Source organism: Microtus pennsylvanicus, chromosome 9 (assembly GCF_037038515.1).
Source record: "Microtus pennsylvanicus isolate mMicPen1 chromosome 9, mMicPen1.hap1, whole genome shotgun sequence".
Classification (NCBI taxonomy): Eukaryota; Metazoa; Chordata; class Mammalia; order Rodentia; family Cricetidae; genus Microtus; species Microtus pennsylvanicus.
This window is the reverse complement of record NC_134587.1, coordinates 47,582,259-47,600,128: the sequence shown is the minus strand read 5'-3', so window position 1 is coordinate 47,600,128 and position 17,870 is coordinate 47,582,259. Positions and strand designations below refer to the sequence as shown.

The window sequence follows — 17,870 nt, the reverse complement described above, 5'->3', positions numbered from 1 at the left end:
ATAATTGATGTGGGAAGGCCCAACCCATTGGGTGGTGTCATCCCTGGGCTGGTGGTCCTGGCTGCTATAAGGACACAGGCTGTAGCCATGAGGTGGTGGCACACTCAGGAGGCAGAGGCCAACCTAGTCTACAGAGCAAGTTCCAGGACAGCCAGGCTACACAGAGAAACCCTGTCTCAAGAAAAAAAACAAACCAACCCCCCCCCAAAAAAACCCACACAGACTGAGCAAGGCATGGGACAAGCCAGTAAGAAGCGCTCCTCCATGGCCTGTGCATCAGCTCCTGCCTGACTTCCTCAGATGGAAGTGTGGCAGCTGTAAGCTGAAATAAACCCTTTCCTCCCCAAGATGATTTTGGTCGATTGTGTTTATCACGTCAAGAGGAGTTCTAAGATAGATGGTTATGTAGTGTTAAAAGTGGCTTTCACACTGATGTTGAAGTTAACCTTGAGTGTCTGCATGAGCTGGCCATGCTGGGAATGTCCCCCGGAGTTCTCCTTCCCCATCTAGAGGTTGGCCATTTTTAGGAAAAAAAAAATTTCCGACTTATTGGAATTTAGATACAACAAAGATGTGGGCTGCTGGAGTTTGGTTTGTTTTAAATGTGTATAAGTGTTTTGCCTGTTTGTATGTATATGCACTGTGTGTGTGTGTGTGTGTGTGTGTGTGTGTGTGTGTGTGTGTGTGCCTGAATATAAGTGTACTATGTCCATGCAGGAGCCCACAATGGAGCCCATGCCAGATCCAGTGAACTGAAGTGACAGATGGCTGTGAGCCACCAAGTGGGTACTAGGAACTGAACTGCAAGAGCAGTCAGTGCTTTTAACCTCTGAGCCATCTCTCCAGCCCAATATATGGTCTTTAGAAACTGGCGTCTAAGTAGTCTCCTTATTTTTAAGGGTTGTGCTATAGTGTATATGTCTGATTCACTCCTTTTTGTTTGCTTTTTTTTTTTGATTATGTGTGCACACATAGTGCAGCACACATAGAGACCAAAAGAGAGCATCAGATCCCCTGGAGGTGGAAATGCAGGTTGTTATGAGCCACAGGCATTGGTGCTGGGAATGCAATCTCAGCCCTCTGCGGGAGCAGCATGCCCAGTTAGCCACTGAGGTCTCTCTTCATCCCTGTTGTTACATTTGTTTTTAGAGACACCGTCACATGCAGCTCAGATTAACCTAGAACTCACTGTGTAACTGAAGCTGGCCTTGAACTCCTGATCTTCCTCCCTGCTTCCTTACTTTTTAAACTTTTTGTGGGGGCAGGAGGGGGTGTTTTGCCTGAATGTGTCTGTGTACCACATGAGTTACCCTGCAACTGGAATTACAGGCTACTGTGTGCAGCCTAATGTCAGTGCTGGGAATTGATCTCAGGTCCCCTGAAAAAGCAGTTATAGCACAATTAATAAAAACCCAGAGACAGATATTGGGGTTCAACCTGAAGGTCAGAAAAGCAAAACAACCAGCCACTGTTACCTCTACCTCAGTCTGAAATGGCAATCCTGCCTCCAGGAATCCTCAGAATGAGACTGAGAGCTGTCTCCTCCTCTTATATTCCTATCTAGTGCTGGGATTAAAGGTGTGCACCACTACTACTGCCCAGTTTCTATGGCAAATTAGTGTGGCTACTGGGATTGAAGGTGTGTGTCACCACTGCCTGTCTGTAAGAGTAAAAGAGCAGCTCTTTTGCTCTCTGATCTTCAGGCAAGCTTTATTAAATACAAATGAAGTATCACTACAATACGTAATTGCACACATATCTACACAATATATACAAAGATGCACACATACACACACAGACACACCAGCTCAGTTGGTAGAGCAGGCAGTACCCTTAATCACTGAGCCATTTCTCCAGGAGTTTATGGCATGGAATAGAGGCTCGACAGAGACATAGGCAGAGCCGCCCTTCCCCACAGCATGGAGTCTGAAGGCTTTCCAAGGTCTCTCAGTGATTCCCTCATCAACACTTCTTCACTGGCTCAGGCCCCCCAAAAGCATATGTTCTGAGAGAAATGAGAGAAAAGCTGACTGCCCTTTTATTTACTTATTTGTGACTGACTGATTTATTCTGTTTGTATGTGTGTATGTATGTATGCATGTTTGTCTACATGAGATCAAATTCTGTAGAGACGTTTTGTCACCAAGTATGAACGTGCAAATTACTAAGGTGAGCTGGTAGTGTAGATCAATGGCAGGGCACACAATAGCCTGCTTGAAGCCCCGGTATATGTCTGTGCTCTCCCCGACACCCTCATGTAGGCCTCCTGTGCTCCTGTTTGGACCTCAAATACAGCTCTGGGGATGAGGAAGCCTGTTAAACATGATAGAAGCAGTAATGTTTGTTGGGAATGGAGGTCCTGAGGCTGGCAAGGAGGCATGAGCTGGGGGTGACCAGAGGAAATGAAGAAGCCTCACTGGGAGAGTCACGCAGACAGTTTGTCAGGGCATAGTGGTGGGGCTGTGGCGGCTGTGGCGGCTTGCTGCAGTGCGCTTTACCTGAGTGTGCCCTGGGGGAGCAGCTCTTCTCACCGCATTGTTTATGCTCCTCACAGGTGGAAAGGAAACGCCACATCGGAAATGATATTGTCACCATCGTGTTCCAGGAAGGAGAGGAATCTTCTCCCGCCTTTAAGCCTTCAATGATCCGCTCCCATTTTACACGTATCCTGGGCCTGCATAAGTGCTCCAGCTCAGCAGCCTCACCAGACCTTGGTGACAGATGCGTCCGGGGTGGCCAGCCTGACACATTGTTGGGGAATTTTTGCCTAAGCACTGCACTGTCCTTCTCCGAACTCTTTCCCACTTCTGCAGTGGTGGGGAGTAATTCTCGGTCCTACCCGGACTTTCTCAGGGTCACACACACATATGACCTTGGACTACCCTGACTTTCTCAGGGTCACACACACATATGACCTTGGTCCTACCCTGACTTTCTCAGGGTCGCACACACATATGACATTGGTCATGCCCTGACTTTCTCGGGGTCACACACACATATCACCTTGGTCATGCCCTGACTTTCTCAGGGTCACACACACATATGACCTTGGTCATGCCCTGACTTTCTCAGGGTCGCACACACATACGACCTTGGTCATGCCCTGACTTTCTCAAGGTCGCACATACATATGACCTTGGTCATGCCCTGCTTGCATAAGCATTGGGAAACATTTATTTGAGCAAAGGCAGCTTACCAGTAGCTCCACCACTGAGGCTAGGACTCTATCCCAGCCACTGTTAATTGCCTACAGCTCTTCAGGGAAGGGGTAGGGCCTCATGAATCCCTCCCTGTCCATGGTGGAATGGTTATGGCCTAGTCTTGGGCAGGTAGCCACTACAGCTGTGTTCCTGAGCCCATCAGCCATGCTGAGGGCAGAAGAGTATTCCACAGCTAACCCTCAGGGAGTCTAGAACTTAGCCTCCCTGCCTCTGACCTCTGGGTGCTGAGACCACAAATACATGCTACTACACCCAGCTTTAACTTCCAAAATGTCTTCCCTTTTCTCAGAAAGTCTCTGAAATGAGGGGAGCATCCCGTTATCCACTGGTCATGAATGAATCTGAAGAATAAGTAGTGGATCCTCTGGGAAGTTGACCTCAAGTACAAAAGTCCCCACACACTGAAGGCCTGGGAAGGAGGGTCTACATAGCAAAATCTAGTCTCAAATATGAAAAAAATATCTGGGCATGCTGCTCATATCTATAATCATAGCACTCAAGAGGCTGAGGCAGAGGGTCACCATGAAAAATTATTCTAATGCTGGGTGGTGGCGCACACCTTTAATCCCAGCAGTTAGGAGGCAGAGGTAGGTGGATCTCTGTGAGTTCCAGGCCAGCCTGGTCTACAGAGCGAGTTCCAAGAGAGGCTCCAAAGCTACACAGAAAAACCCTGTCTCAAAAAAACAGAGAGAGAGAGAGAGAGAGAGAGAGAGAGAGAGAGAGAGAGAGAGAGAGAGAGAGAGAGAGAATTTACTCTAAGGCCTGATGGTAGCTGCTAAACTGAAGGATGAGACATGGTTGAATTCATGATGTTCACTTTACCTAGTCCTGCTCAGCTCAGACTGTCTGTAGATGGAGGGGTGACCTCAGTGCTCAGCCAGGCAGCCCCAGGGCATGATGGGGGAGTGACCTCAGTGCTCAGCCAGACAACCCCAGGGCATGTGTTTCTCATCCTGGTCCGCCAGCAGACTTTAGCCATTGTTCATTTGCCATGGTCACAGACCACAAGAGCAGAACTCAAAGGCGGTGACTCAGTAGGTTAGCCACAGCAAGCAAAGGACATGCAGTAGCATTTTCAGAATGAAGCCTGAGCTCACCACACCTCTACCCAGAAACAGGGTCCTGTGCCTCCTGTGTCTGTGGGTGACGCTGCTCCCTATATTCTGACTGTCTCCTGAAACTGAACTTGCAAGGAAATGTTTAAAAGTAGAAATGGCCAGATTTCTTCCCCAGGGTAGGAGATGACAAGTAAGTGGAAGCCAGCCATGTGAGTATCTTTGCTCACCCTGCTTACGCCCTGGTGCCCCCATTCATTGTCTGGCACTAACAGTTCCCGTTTTTATGGTGATTTTTCTTGCCTGACAGAAAAGTTCTCTGAGTGGAGCAGGGAAGACGGGGATTTGTGGTGTCAGAGATTCTCCACACTGGACTTGACACATGGGATTCTAAAAAGAACCAAAAGACAGTTAATGTGAGTTCATCTCACAGAGCGTAGGAGTGAGTACCCGAGGCTGCTGGCTTCAGCCCTAGACAGCAGCAGGGCTGGCCATGAGAAAGGAGGGCAGGGCAGGCAAAAAACTGCTCCGTGCAGGTGGTTGTACTGTTTGAGTTTGTTTTTTTTAAGAGTTATATTGAGATGGAAGTCCCATAACATATTTATCCTTTTTTCTTAAGTGCTGGATGGAACCCAGGCCTCCCACGTGTTAGGCAAATGCTCTGCCACTGATCCACACCTGAGCAGTTGAGCTATTCTGGACACTTCGGGCTCCAGCCCAAGCAGAGTCGACTCTGCTTTGAAGCTACTACCAGCTGCCTTGGCTTGTTCTCTGGTGCTGTTTTGTCTGCCACAGCAGGAGGAGAGGGAAGGTGCACGGTAGAAACACTGCGATTGTTTTCCCATCTCAGAATGTGTGGATGAAATCCATGAGTCATGCATGACAGGATCCCTTTCGGGTTCCAGGCAAGGGAACTGCTCCTTTGGTTCTGCTGGCTGCTGCTTTGGGAGAGTCATCTAACCCTTTCCCAGCAGGAGAGCACACAGAAGCTAACCCCAGACACGGGGCTCTGATGTGTCTTCTCCAAGGCTGTCTGTCCTAAAAAGGTGGCTTTCTGTCCCAACCTAAGAGCAGAAGGTGCCTAGTCACAGAAAGGCTCACTCAAGAACTCTTCTACAGCAAGGATTTTCAGGGCCCAAGCTGTCAGGTGTGAGCATCAAGGATACTGATGAATTGCCTTGACTATCCCCACAGATATTTTTGCCTTAGTGAGGTATGACCAGCAAAATGACAATTACAGGTAGGTGATGACCTCATCTCTATTGTTCTTATCCTGACATTTGCTTCACCAGTTGGCAGTGACGCTCGGAGAATCTTTATGCGCCTTCTTCTTATTAATAGATGGCTTATTAGACATGTCCTCACCTACTAGATATCCTGAAAAGCCACCTCTCTTTAGGAAAAGTTTCGCTCCATACAGTAGTGCTGTGTCCAGCGGCCCAGGGGTCGGGGTTAGTTTGGTGTTTTGTAGGGAAGTCATTCTGTCTGACCCTGGCCACCATGCCCTTCCTCTAGACTACCTTGCCCACATGTCCATACATTTCTCCACACTAATCTGTTAGAAAGATGTCGTGAAAGGAATGCTGATTTCTATCAGTTAGGGAAGACAGCTTGAACTTCAGCTCAGTCTTTTACTGACTTCAAAGATTTGTGAAAAGTATTCATCCCCCTGGAACCTTGAACCCGGTGAAGAAGGAGTACAAGCACCTCTGGCATGTTGAGCAAGCCTTAAAGTCCAGACTTCCTGCCTAGTGTGCATGGTTGTTCAGGGCACCATTAATCCACCTTAGGCTAGTGGATTAACCCTAAAGACTGGGTCTCCCCTGGAAGGGGGTGCTCAGAGGTGACATAGTACATAGATCTCTGGACACATTGACTTGCAAAAATATCGGTGATCTTTGAAGAAGAGAACCAACTAATTCTGGAATGTTCTCTACATAGGCTGAAAATATTTTCAGAAGAAAGTGTGCCACTTTTTGGCCCACCCTTGCCATCCCCACCGGTGTTTACAGACCACCAGGAATTCAGGGACTTTTTGCTTGTGAAATGTAAGTTGTTTTGAAATGCTCCTGTCAGTTGTTCCACATGAACAATGATGTGTCTCTTCCTACGCTCCCAGACACTGTATAAGAACGTGTCACCGTTAGATAGCCCATACCTGTTCTTCCGTTGCCCAGGTTTAGTGTCTAGCAGTATTAGCTAGGTCTTCTACTGGGTCCTCATCTACACTTTCTGTCCCTGCACCTGCTTTGCTGTCTGCCTTCACCACTCACAGTGCCTGGGGGCCTCAGACTGCCCTTGCTGCCCCGGGTTCTGATGCTACCATTCTGAGTCTCAGTCGATACTTATCTGTCTTTATCTGAGCAGAGTGGGGAAATGGTGATGATACACCCTTCGGGACAAGGAGGGTGTGTGTGTGCAGGGGTGTGGGGTGTAGGGGTATGAACAGAGTGTGCAGGGGTGTGGGGTGTGAACAGAGTGTGCAAAGGTGTGTGGTGTGAACAGAGTGCAGGGGTGTGTGGTGTGAACAGAGTGTGCAGGGGTGTGTGGTGTGAACAGAGTGTGCAGGGGTGTGTGGTGTGAACAGAGTGTGCAGGGGTGTGGGGGTGTGAATAGGGTGTGCAGGGGTGTGGGGTGTGGGCAGAGTGTGCAGGGGTGTGGGGGTGTGAATAGAGTGTGCAAAGGTGTGTGGTATGAACAGAGTGTGCAGGGGTGTGTGGTGTGAACAGAGTGTGCAGGGGTGTGTGGTGTGAACAGAGTGTGCAGGGGTGTGGGGTGTGAACAGAGTGTGCAGGGGTGTGGGGTGTGAACAGAGTGTGCAGGGGTGTGGGGTGTGAACAGAGTGTGCAGGGGTGTGGGGTGTGAACAGAGTGTGCAGGGGTGTGGGGTGTGGGCAGAGTGTGCAGAGGTGTGGGGTGTGGGCAGAATACGCAGAACCTTCCCGCCCCAGCCTCACTAGCCGGTGAACTAGTGCACGTGAATCCTAGCTTTGTGATGATTCCCAAGACCTGACTCTGAGCTCCCATATTCACGTGACAGAAGCTGGCCACACCTCCTCAGAGCATCCTTGGTGTTATGTCTAGAAAGCCCGACAGGACCTACTGGTCAGAATCAGGACTCTGGTCTCCATCCACTGCAATCTCTTCCTAAAGGACTGTCAGCCCTGGAGCCCTAGGAGTGTCACCTGCTCTGTCACCTGCTCTGTGCCCTCTCCTGCCAGCACACTAGAGGCTGCAGCTGCCCCTCTGGCATCTACCCGTCCCCCACACCCACGTACACAGTGCCTAATTCTGTCACTGTTGCTGTGTAGTTTGAGAGCATTTGGGAAAGCTCCTGTCCTCTCATTGAGTCCATCTGGGTCACCTGACTCCACGGTGGCATTGACTGAGGCCAGAGACTCACAGTATCCCACATCTATACCTGATACTCAGCTTCTAGTCTTCAGTCTCCTTCAGAGTTGGCCAGAACTAGTGCCACGGGCCAGGCAAGAGCTGGATGACATATTGTCCTTCCTTTGTTTCTTTTTTAAAGGTTTATTTAATTTTATGTGTATATGTGTATTGCACCACATGCATGCAGGTGCTGTGCCCATGGAGGCCAGAAGAGGGAACACTGAACTATTCCCTTGGACCCAGAGTTATGAGCTGCTCAATATGGGTGCTGGGAATGAAACCCAGATCCTCTACTACAGTAGGAAGTTCTGCAGTTTTGGTTTTTGGTTTTGGTTTTTTGAGACAGGTCTCATGTAGCCCTGGATAGCTTTGAATTCACTGTGTGGACCAGAAACTCCCCAGAGATCTGCCTGTTTCTGCCACCTGAATGCTGGGATTAAAGGCCTGTGCCACTAGCAGCAAATGCTTCTTAAGCCCTGAGCCATCTCTCCAGCCCCCACCTTTGTCTTCTTATTTACCTAGTCTCCTCCATAACCCTACACGTGAGTCCTCCATCAGCAGCCACACAAGGTTCCCAGGCCATATCTGTCGTGTCAGTGCACTTGAAGGGATGGATGTCACGTAACTCCAGTTACCAAATGTATCCCACTCACAACCAAGCTGGCTGAAGGGGCTCTTCCCTCCAAAATCCCAGCAGCCCCTCCCAGGGCCTCCACATGCTTCACAACCGTCTCCTGGTGGGAACAGCCCTTAAAGATGTGTAGCTGGGTACTCTGCACACTGTTAGTTTTGGCCCATGGCAGGGTCATGGGGAAATTCTCTGCCCCCGTTAGAAGCAGCAGCAGATTGCAAACCACTTGGCAGAGGTGATGATTCTGTACCTTCCATGTCCATGGGCCAGTTCAGTGACTGGGACACGGGTCACATATTCGTGTTGGAGGGACAGGGACAGAGGGTAAGAGACGACAGTGAGGAACCCTGGGGCTGTGGTAGACTGGAGAGAGTGCACCAGGCTCCAGCCAGGCGGTGCTCTCCAGCCAATGAAGTACAGTGTTACCAGATAGGCTGCATTTTCAGCTCATCCAGACTTGAGAAATTCCATGTGGTTCAAGCCCAGAGTGTCAGATAGGAAGCATCAAACAAACAAACAGTTGCTGCAGCTTGAAGGAAGGAAGGAGCCAGGCAGAGTAGATGAGTGTTCTGTAGGGCGCTGGTAGCAAGAGCCCAGAGCCTGTGGTGCTTTAGCCTCAGATGTTCAGAGAACAACACTGGGACCCATACATCAGAATCAAGTGGAAAAATTAGGCCCACAAAAAAAAAAAAAAAAAAAAAATTAGGCCCACAGAGCGAATTCCAGGCCAGCCTGGTCTACAGAGTGAGATCAGTACAGCAAGTACAATGTAGAGAAACCCTGTCTCTCTCTCTCTCTCTCTCTCTCTCTCTCTCTCTCTCTCTCTCTCTCTCTCTCTCTCTGTCTGTCTCTCTGTCTCTCTCTTTCTCTCTCTCTCTCATATATATATATATATATATATATATATATATACACACACACACACACACACATACACACACACACACACACAGAGAGAGAGAGAGAGAGAAAAGTTTGCCCTCAGCCCTTTGAGATTCCTCCATTGAGAATTCTCTGTTTAGATCTGTACCCATTATTTTAATTGGGTTATTTGGTTTGTTGATGTCTTGTTTTTTAAGTTCTTTATATATTTTGGAAATCAGCCCCCTGTCAGATGTGGAGTTGGTGTTTTCCCATTCTGTAGGCTGCCATTTTGTCCTTTTTATGATATCCTTTGCCTTACAGAAGCTTTCCAGTCTCACAAGGTTCCATTTATTAACTATTGATCTCCGTGCCTTTGTAACTGGTATTCTGTTTGGGAAGTTGTCTCCTGTGCCAAAGCTTTCAAGACTATTCCCCACTTTCTCTTCTGTCAGGTCCAGTGTATCTGGTTTTATGTTGAGGTCTTTGATCCACTTGGACTTGAGTTTTTTGTAAGGTGATAGAAATGGATTTATCGGCCGGGCAGTGGTGGCACATGCCTTTAATCCCAGCACTCGGGAGGCAGAGGCAGGCAGATCTCTGGGAGTTCAAGGCCAGCCTGGTCTACAAGAGCTAGTTCCGGGACAGGCACCAAAGCTACAGAGAAACCCTGTCTCGAAAAAACCAAAAAAAAAAAAAAAAAAAGGATCTATCTGCATTCTTCTACATGTTGACATCCAGTTAAACCAACACAATTTGTTGAAGATGCTTTCTTTTTTCCATTGTATATTTCTGGCTTTTTTATCAAAAATTAGGTGTCCATAAATATCAGTGCCCAGCAACTGATGGAAACAGACACAGAAACCCACAGCCAAACAATAGGCAGACCTCGGGGAATCTTATGGGAGAGAGGGAGGAAAGATTAGGGGAGTCAGAGGGGCCAAGGACACCACAAACACACACACACAATCAACTAACCTAGGCTGATAGGAACCACCAGCCAGAGAGCTTGCATGTGACTGACCTAAGCCCTCTGCACATATGTTACAGTTGTCTAACTTCTATGGGACTCCTAATAGGGGGAGCAGGGGCTGTCTCTGATTCTTGCCTGCTTTGGGTCCCCTTTACTCCTCCTAGGTTGCCTCGTCCACCCTTAATAGGCAGTGCCTAGTCTTACTACAACTTTGGTATGTCATGGCTGGCTGATATACAAGGGAGGCCTGCCCTTTTCTGAAGAGAAAGTAGGAGGAAGGTTGGGAAAACAATTAATTAGTTAATAAAAAACAAAAATATGTAATTTTCTAAGGTACTAATTGGGAAAATCCTCAAGAAAGCAAAAGAGAACATCCTGATTGTGCACTTCAGAAACTCCTAAGGGAATGCCATATAGTAACAAGCCCATATGAAGTGTCTAGGGAATCCCTTGTCCCCAGCAAGTTCTGTTTTCAGTCCATGAAGAGGCCTTCCCATTGACCCTCTGGATGAGAAAACTGAGAGAAAATACTTACTCTGTTCAATGTGCCTAACACTGTACTGGGTGTGTGTGGTGTAACTTAAATGACAGCAGCCATCTATAATAATAGGATTGTGCTTAAGACTCCACATCAGTCACAGACTGGGTTCCACACCCACGACTTTGTGCTAAACCTCTTGGACACACCTGTCTGAGCTCTGATGGGTAACCGCACACTCTACCTTGTTGGATCATAGCGTCTGTAGTCCGTGAAATGCTTAACTGTTTCCAGAAGAAACATTCAATCAGCTAAGAACCCAAGTCCTGTGCTAAAGCAGCTCTTTCTTTTCAACAAGCTGCAACAAACACACACACACATACACACACACACACACACACATACACACACACACATAATTGGTCCCAGGGAACCGCTGAATGACACCCTAGCTAACACGGTCTTTAAGATTAGATCTGTGCTCTGCTCTGGACGCTTACTCTCCAACAAGAAAGGGAAGATAAATATGCCTACAGATTATATAAATCTATACTTTGGGATTGAAATTTGAAGCATTCTCCCATGAAGTGAAGGTTAGATCAATGGTAATGCCCGTTTATTTAACCATTTTTCATCATTGTGGTAAAATACCTGAGAAAAACAATTAAAAGGCCGGACAGCGGTGACACAGGCTCTCAGGAGGCAGAAGCAGGTGTATCTCTGAGTTCAAGGCCAGCCTGGCCTACAGAGCAAGTTCCAGGACAGCCAGGGCCACACAGAGAAATGTTGTTGGGGTGGGGGAATGAAAGAAGAAAAGGCTTGTTTTAGTTAATGCTTATGGAGCCTTCTCTCATTACCTGGTTTAAGGTAGCAACCATCATGGTGGCAGCAAGACACGATGGCGGGACCTTGCTCACCTCGCAGTAGCCAGGAAGCAGAGAGAACAAGAGAAAGGACCAGGGGACAAGAGCCATCTTTCAAAAGCACTACCCTGTGACCTGCTTCTTCAAGTAGACCTCACTTACATACGCCTCCACCACGCACCAATAAACAAAGTGTTAACCCACCAGTAGGTTGGCCACTGATAAAATCAGAGCCTTCCTGATCCAAGATAACTGCCAATGATTGGATCCATGAGCTGGGGCCATGCCCTTGACATTTTGGGAGACACTCCATTTCCCAGTTCTAATGCTAGCATTATAGTGACAGGTGGCATCACTTCACTTCAGAGAGCACTCGTCACTAGCTAGTAATGACTGCAATGCCCTTTTCCCTTTGTTTCAGTGATTAATGGTGAGAAAGCCACTTTGGAAACCCCAACCTTTGCCCAGAAACGCCGGCGTACTCTGGACATGTTGATTCGCTCCTTACACCAGGATTTGATGCCAGATTTGCATAAGGTACCTGTGTTTCCTTTCTCCCGTGGGGCTTCTGGAGAGCGTAGATCTAGCCTGAGCTCCCACAGGGCTTGCTGCCTGATAACCTGATGCCACACAGCTAACATTCTCCATGACAAGGAGGGTCATTGAGCATCTTTGTGCAAGGATATGGTCCTTACGAAGCTGTGGTCTAAGGTATAGGTGGGCACAGAGTATAAGTCAGCACCCGAACCCACCGCTGCTGTATAGTGGTGCTGTCCTTGGTACTAGAGACACAGATGATGAACTGGCAAAAATGCTGGAGAGAGAGGAACGACCAAGCACTTACTTGGGTTTTCTGGTGGTTTTCTGTCTGTCTCTATGATCGCTATGATCAGATGCTGAAGCAGTGTCTCCATTGAGGGACACCCACTTTGTGCTGGATACTTCGTAGGCCCAGGGCATTGTCTACACTGATGAGACTCCACCCTTTCCTGTCACCTCAGCAGTACACATGCTCTTAGGAGGTCTCCAGCCTGAGTATGAGGTCACCAAGAGAGTAAAATCATTATTTAAAAACCATTTCCCCGGGACCAGTGGGATGGCTCAGCAAGTAAACCCCTGGACTCCAAGCCTGACAGCCTGAGTCTGCTTCTGGGACCCACACAGCAAAAAGAAAGAGCCAACCCCACAAGTTGTCCTTCAACCTCCACATATATGTATGACACGTATTCACACACGTTTGTTTGTTTATTTATTTATTTTTGTTTTTTTTGAGACAGTGTTTCTCTGTAGCTTTGAAGCCTGTCCTGGAACTAGCTCTTGTCTACCAGACTGGCCTCGAACTCACAGAGATTCGTCTGCCTCTGCCTCCCAAGTGCTGGGGTTAAAGGTGTGATCCACCACCACCACCTGGCTTTAATTTAATTTTTTAATTTCCCTAAAAAGGAAGCACAGAACAAGTTAAAAATCATCTTAAAATTTTGTCATTCATTCCAGAACTCCAATAAAAGTAATTAATCTCGGGTGATGTATGTAAATGAGAGCTGTCTGCTGTCACTCACCCAGGGGGACAGGCTGTCAAAATGAAGGAGAGCATACTGGTCCTTTCTCTCTGCACATGGCACCTCCTTTTCTAGCAGCGCTTGACTTCCGTCTGGCTGGTAGTATGGCAGGTCTCAGGAAATGAGCGGGCTAACCCCAGGACCTGACAGAGCAAATACTCACAGGTCAGGGAAGGCTTCAGAGAGACCCACATAGTGAGTAATCATGTCCCTCGGGCCTCAGCCCAGGTACTGTTACCTCTAGATGAAGTCATCTCCCTTCTACAGCTCCCCTTTCTATCAGTGACCAGACCAAACATGCTAGTCCTACTAGCCTCTACGTCTGCTAGTCCACCAGCCTCTGTGATCTACCAAGACAGAGGCTGTGTCTGCCAGGTCCCCGAGACTGGTGGAGTCGGGGCACTCGCTCAAGGCTTAATGAGCCATTTGGAAGGAAAGACCAAGGACCACGCTAAGTAGCCTCTGTCCATTCCCTCACTGATCCCCACCACACTCCTGGGAGATGGGTGTCGGCCACACAGGTCAGGAGTGCCATTCCCATGGAATTCAGTGTGCTGGGTTCCCAGGGTGCCACTCCATGGGACTGGCATCCTGCAGCTGTGCCATGCGGAGGCCTCAGTTACAATGCTAGTGAGTGAAGAAACTGCTGGTTTACCTGGTCTAAAGGCTGTGTTCTCAGCTTTTACACAGTGGCTCTATATGTCTAGACTTTGTCCCTGTGTCTGCCACAGTACTGAATGAGCGAATGCTGCTGGTAGAAATAGTACTGATTAGATGAATAGGTGCGTGTGTGTGCATGTGTGTACGTGCGCATGCATGCGTGTGACTGTGTGTGTGCGTGTGTGTGCATGTGTGTGCACATGTGTGCATACGCATGTGTGTGTGGGTGCGCGCACACGTGCACATGTGCATTCATGTGTGCATGCGTGCTTTAGACACCAAAGGATGAGACTTGACTGTCTGAGGAATCCCAACCTTGTTTTTTTTTTTTTTAGAACATGCTCAATCGGCGGTCTTTTAGTGATGTTTTACCTGAGTCACCCAAGTCAGCACGGAAGAAAGAGGAGGCCCGCCAGGCCGAGTTTGTTAGGATAGGACAGGTACAGCCTTGAGAAGTACGCTTGTGAGTCCCTCCAGATCAGACACCCCCACAGGATACTTTGTTTAGGATTGGGGGGGTCTTGTTGTTCTGTTGTTTTGTTTTGTTTTTTCAAGATAGGGCTTCTCTGTGTATCCTTGACTGTCAGGCCTTGGAGGAGATTCCCCTCTCTCTGCCTCACTTCCCTGGTAAAACTAGCATTTCTCAGCTCCAAGTTTTCAGTAGGAAGAGGAGGGACCTCCAGCCATAGACATGGGGGGGGGGACCCTAAGCCGCAAGGCAAGTAGATAATGGAGGATCCTGTGACCAATGACTGCTTAGAGACAGAGGTCACATTTTTTAAAAAATATACATCAGTCTTTGTTGAAGATAACTGGGGCTGGCAAGATGGATTAGCCGGCGAGGGAACTTGCCACCAAGCTGGCAACCTAGAGAACCGAATCTTGCAAGTTGTCCTCTGTCTTCCATGTAATTGCCACAAGTTGTCCTCTGACCTCCATGATTGCACCATGGCATGCATAATACACATAACATACATACACACCCATGTACATATATGAACAAGCAAAATAGAAAAGTAAACATATTTTTTTAAATCTTCTCTTTTTTTGGTTTTTCAAGACAGGGTTTCTCTGTGCATCTCTGACTGTCCTGGAACTCTCACTGTAGACCAGGCTGACTTTTAACTCACAGAGATCTGCCTGCCTCTGCCTCACTGAGTGCTGGGATTAAATGTGTGCGCCACCACTGCCCGGCTAATTTTTTAACATCTTAAAACTAAATGGCCTGTCCTTTCAGGGACTCTTGAGCCATCAAGACTGAAAAGGTCCTGGGAATCTGTATTTTTCGCATTCTTAGTTTTGAAATCACAGAACTAATAGAACTAGTTTAAATGCCAAAAACAGTAGGTGTGATCTAGGCCATAACCCCGGTACAGAGCATCACTGTCTAGTCTGGGTCATAACCTGGGTATAGAGCACCACTGTCTAGTCTGGGCCGTAACCCTGGTAAAGAACACGACTGTCTAGTCTGGGCCGTAACCCTGGTACGGAGCGCCACAGTCTCCTTAACTCCTTATCAGCGATAAGTCAGCAGAGGATCCTGCAGTTTTAACCCCAAACTTCTCCTGACTCATTGCTTTCTCCCAAGCCTTGGCTGTTTACCCTGCCGTTCTTTCACTGTCTGACACCAAACCCTAAGTGGCATCTCTGCCCACTAGGCCCTGAAACTCAAGTCCATTGTGAGAGGGGATGCCCCATCCAGCTTGGCAACTTCAGGGATGTGTAAGAAAGAGGTAAGTAGTTGATGCTTTCTCTCTGAATCGTGGATATTCTTTGTGCTCAGTGAAGTTATGGCAACAGTTGGGGCAGGAGGAGGTCCCTTTCAGAGTCCTCGGGAGCCCGGGTCATGTAGCGCATGCCTGCATTCGTGTGCATAGATAGACAGAGTGCTGGTTTCGAAAGTGCTCCTCATACGAAGCTCCGTGTGCTTTTAGGTCATCTGACCTCAGCCCAATACAAACAGCGAGACTCTGGAGCCGGGATTCTTAGAGGGAGTCTGAGTCAACGCCAGCCTCTAATCTAGTGGTTCTCAACCTTTGGGGTTACATATGGATATCCTGTGTATCAGATATTTATAGTTCATAACAGTGGCAAAATTACAGTTATGAAGTAGCGATAAAATGATTTTATGGTTGGGGTCACCACACCATGAGGAATTGAGGGTCACCGTGTTAGGGAGGCTGAGAAGCACTGCTCTAATCCAACAGGTTGGGCGTGGGCTTGAAAGGCTGCTGTCCTAGTTCCATACCTGTAATGTTTCAATGCTGTAATAGAATATTCTGGCAGAAAGCACAGTAGGAGATGAAGGGCTTATTTTAGCTCACCTAGGCCAGTCATCACCATAGAGAAGCCTCAGTGATGGGAGCTTCTCACATCCACATCCACACAGAAAGAGGTAAATGCACCCATGCATGCTTGTGCTCAGCTTGACTGCCCATGTTGCACAGTTCAGGGCACTCTGCCTAGGGAATGGTGCTGCCCTCGGTGAGCTGAGTCTTTCCACATCAGCTCAGACAGCCCCTGACAGGCAACCCAGTGCAGACAGTTCCTCATTGAGACCCTCTTCCAAGTAGCTGTGCTGTGCCAGCTTCCCAGAGTTTACCGTCAGGTTGCTCTTCTAACTAGTCCTCAGGGATTGCTGTTCAAAGGAGTGTAGGTGAGAAACCGTTGCAATGTGTATAGGTACATAGCCAAACAGCAAGCTTCGTAGCCTATCTACTTCCTATTTTTAGTTTTGGAGGCTGGGGTGAGTAGGATAGGTGATCATCAAGGACAGAGCAGGGGACTGGAAGAGGACTTACCACTCTTAAAGAGAACCCAAGTTCAGTCCCAGCACCCACATCAGGCTGTCCACATCTACCTGTAGCTCCAGCTCCAAGGGGTCCCCTTCTAGCCTCTCTCAACACCCACGTATGTGCTTACAGACACACACTCACACATAAAAATAAAAACAAAACGTTTTATGCAACTAAGAGCCAGCGAGATGGTTCAAATGGGAATCGCCACTGTGCCTGACCACCTGAGGTCAGTCCCTGTCACCCACATGGTGGAAGGAGAGAGCTGATAAGTTGTCTTCTGACCTCCTCAGGTGCAGATGCAGACGCACGCACACACACGCACATGCATACACATGCACACACAGACACACACATGCACACGCACACATACATGCACACACACACTAAATAAATAAACAAGAAAATAAATAAGCAGGGTTTTTAAAAATTTAATGCAATTGACCCTGACAAAACACAGCACCTTCTGATAAAATGATGAGACATCCTTTCCCAAGCTGCAGAAGGTCCGACTCTGTCATTTGTGTGTGGTGGCAATTCACAGTGTTTCTAAGTGCTTTATAAAATGGTACTGAGATTTCCTGACATTCTTAAGTCCTTAAGCACATCTTTCAAACAAAGGTATGATCACAAAAACTTGTCCTAGTGCACAAGAAAAAGCTGCTTTTGTTGCTGGGATCATATAACCAGAGAGCTCCCTGGTCCACCCTTGGAGAGACTCTTCAGAGAACCTTGGGTCTTCCAGGTGAAGAGCCCTTCTGTGTGTGTCCGCCTGCCAGGGGACGCTTTGCTATTAAGACTCAGTTGATGACTGCTCATCCAGAGGACTGGGATCCCATCCCCACCCCCACATGATGCCTAACAACTGGCTGCCACAAAAGCCGCAGGGGGGTTGATGCCATCTTCTGGCCTGCAAACACCCTACGTGCATATGGTACATGGACATACAAGCAGGCAAAATACCCATACGCACGAAAGTATTAAAATCATTGTATTTTTTAAAAGACTCAGTTGAGAACTCTGGTGCTATCTCAGTGAGGAGATTCAGGACCTGAGTTCAGATCCCCAGCACCCACAGACAAGCCCAGTGTGGTGTTTCATGCCTAAACCCCAGTTCTCAATGGGGTCTCTCCAAACCCTTGCTGGCCGGCTAGTCCAGCAGAACTGGTGAGCTTAGGGTTCAGTGAGACCCTGTCTCAGAGGGCAAGGAAATACGTAACTAAGGAACACATCATGGTGTCAGCCTCAGACTTGCACATGTACCTGCACAAACGTGTATGTGCATGCACACATGTATACACACACACACATGCACACACACACACACAACTCCATTGTTCTGTCTTGGTATTACCTAAAGTGTCAGTTTCAAAGTCTGTCTC

The 17,870-nt window shown here is 48.0% G+C and overlaps 1 protein-coding gene across 7 annotated transcripts in view; it reads left to right on the top strand.

Moving 5' to 3' along the window:
• Garnl3 (GTPase activating Rap/RanGAP domain like 3) overlaps positions 1 to 17,870 on the top strand; it is a 146,405-nt gene that overhangs the window by 102,411 nt on the left and 26,124 nt on the right. For all 7 annotated transcript variants that reach the window (XM_075985910.1, XM_075985911.1, XM_075985908.1 and 4 more), the window contains 6 exons: positions 2,555 to 2,663; positions 5,471 to 5,516; positions 6,218 to 6,324; positions 11,896 to 12,011; positions 14,029 to 14,133; positions 15,352 to 15,426. In XM_075985910.1, the coding sequence (XP_075842025.1) occupies positions 2,555 to 2,663; positions 5,471 to 5,516; positions 6,218 to 6,324; positions 11,896 to 12,011; positions 14,029 to 14,133; positions 15,352 to 15,426 (558 nt within the window). The remainder of the gene's footprint in view (positions 1 to 2,554; positions 2,664 to 5,470; positions 5,517 to 6,217; positions 6,325 to 11,895; positions 12,012 to 14,028; positions 14,134 to 15,351; positions 15,427 to 17,870) is intronic.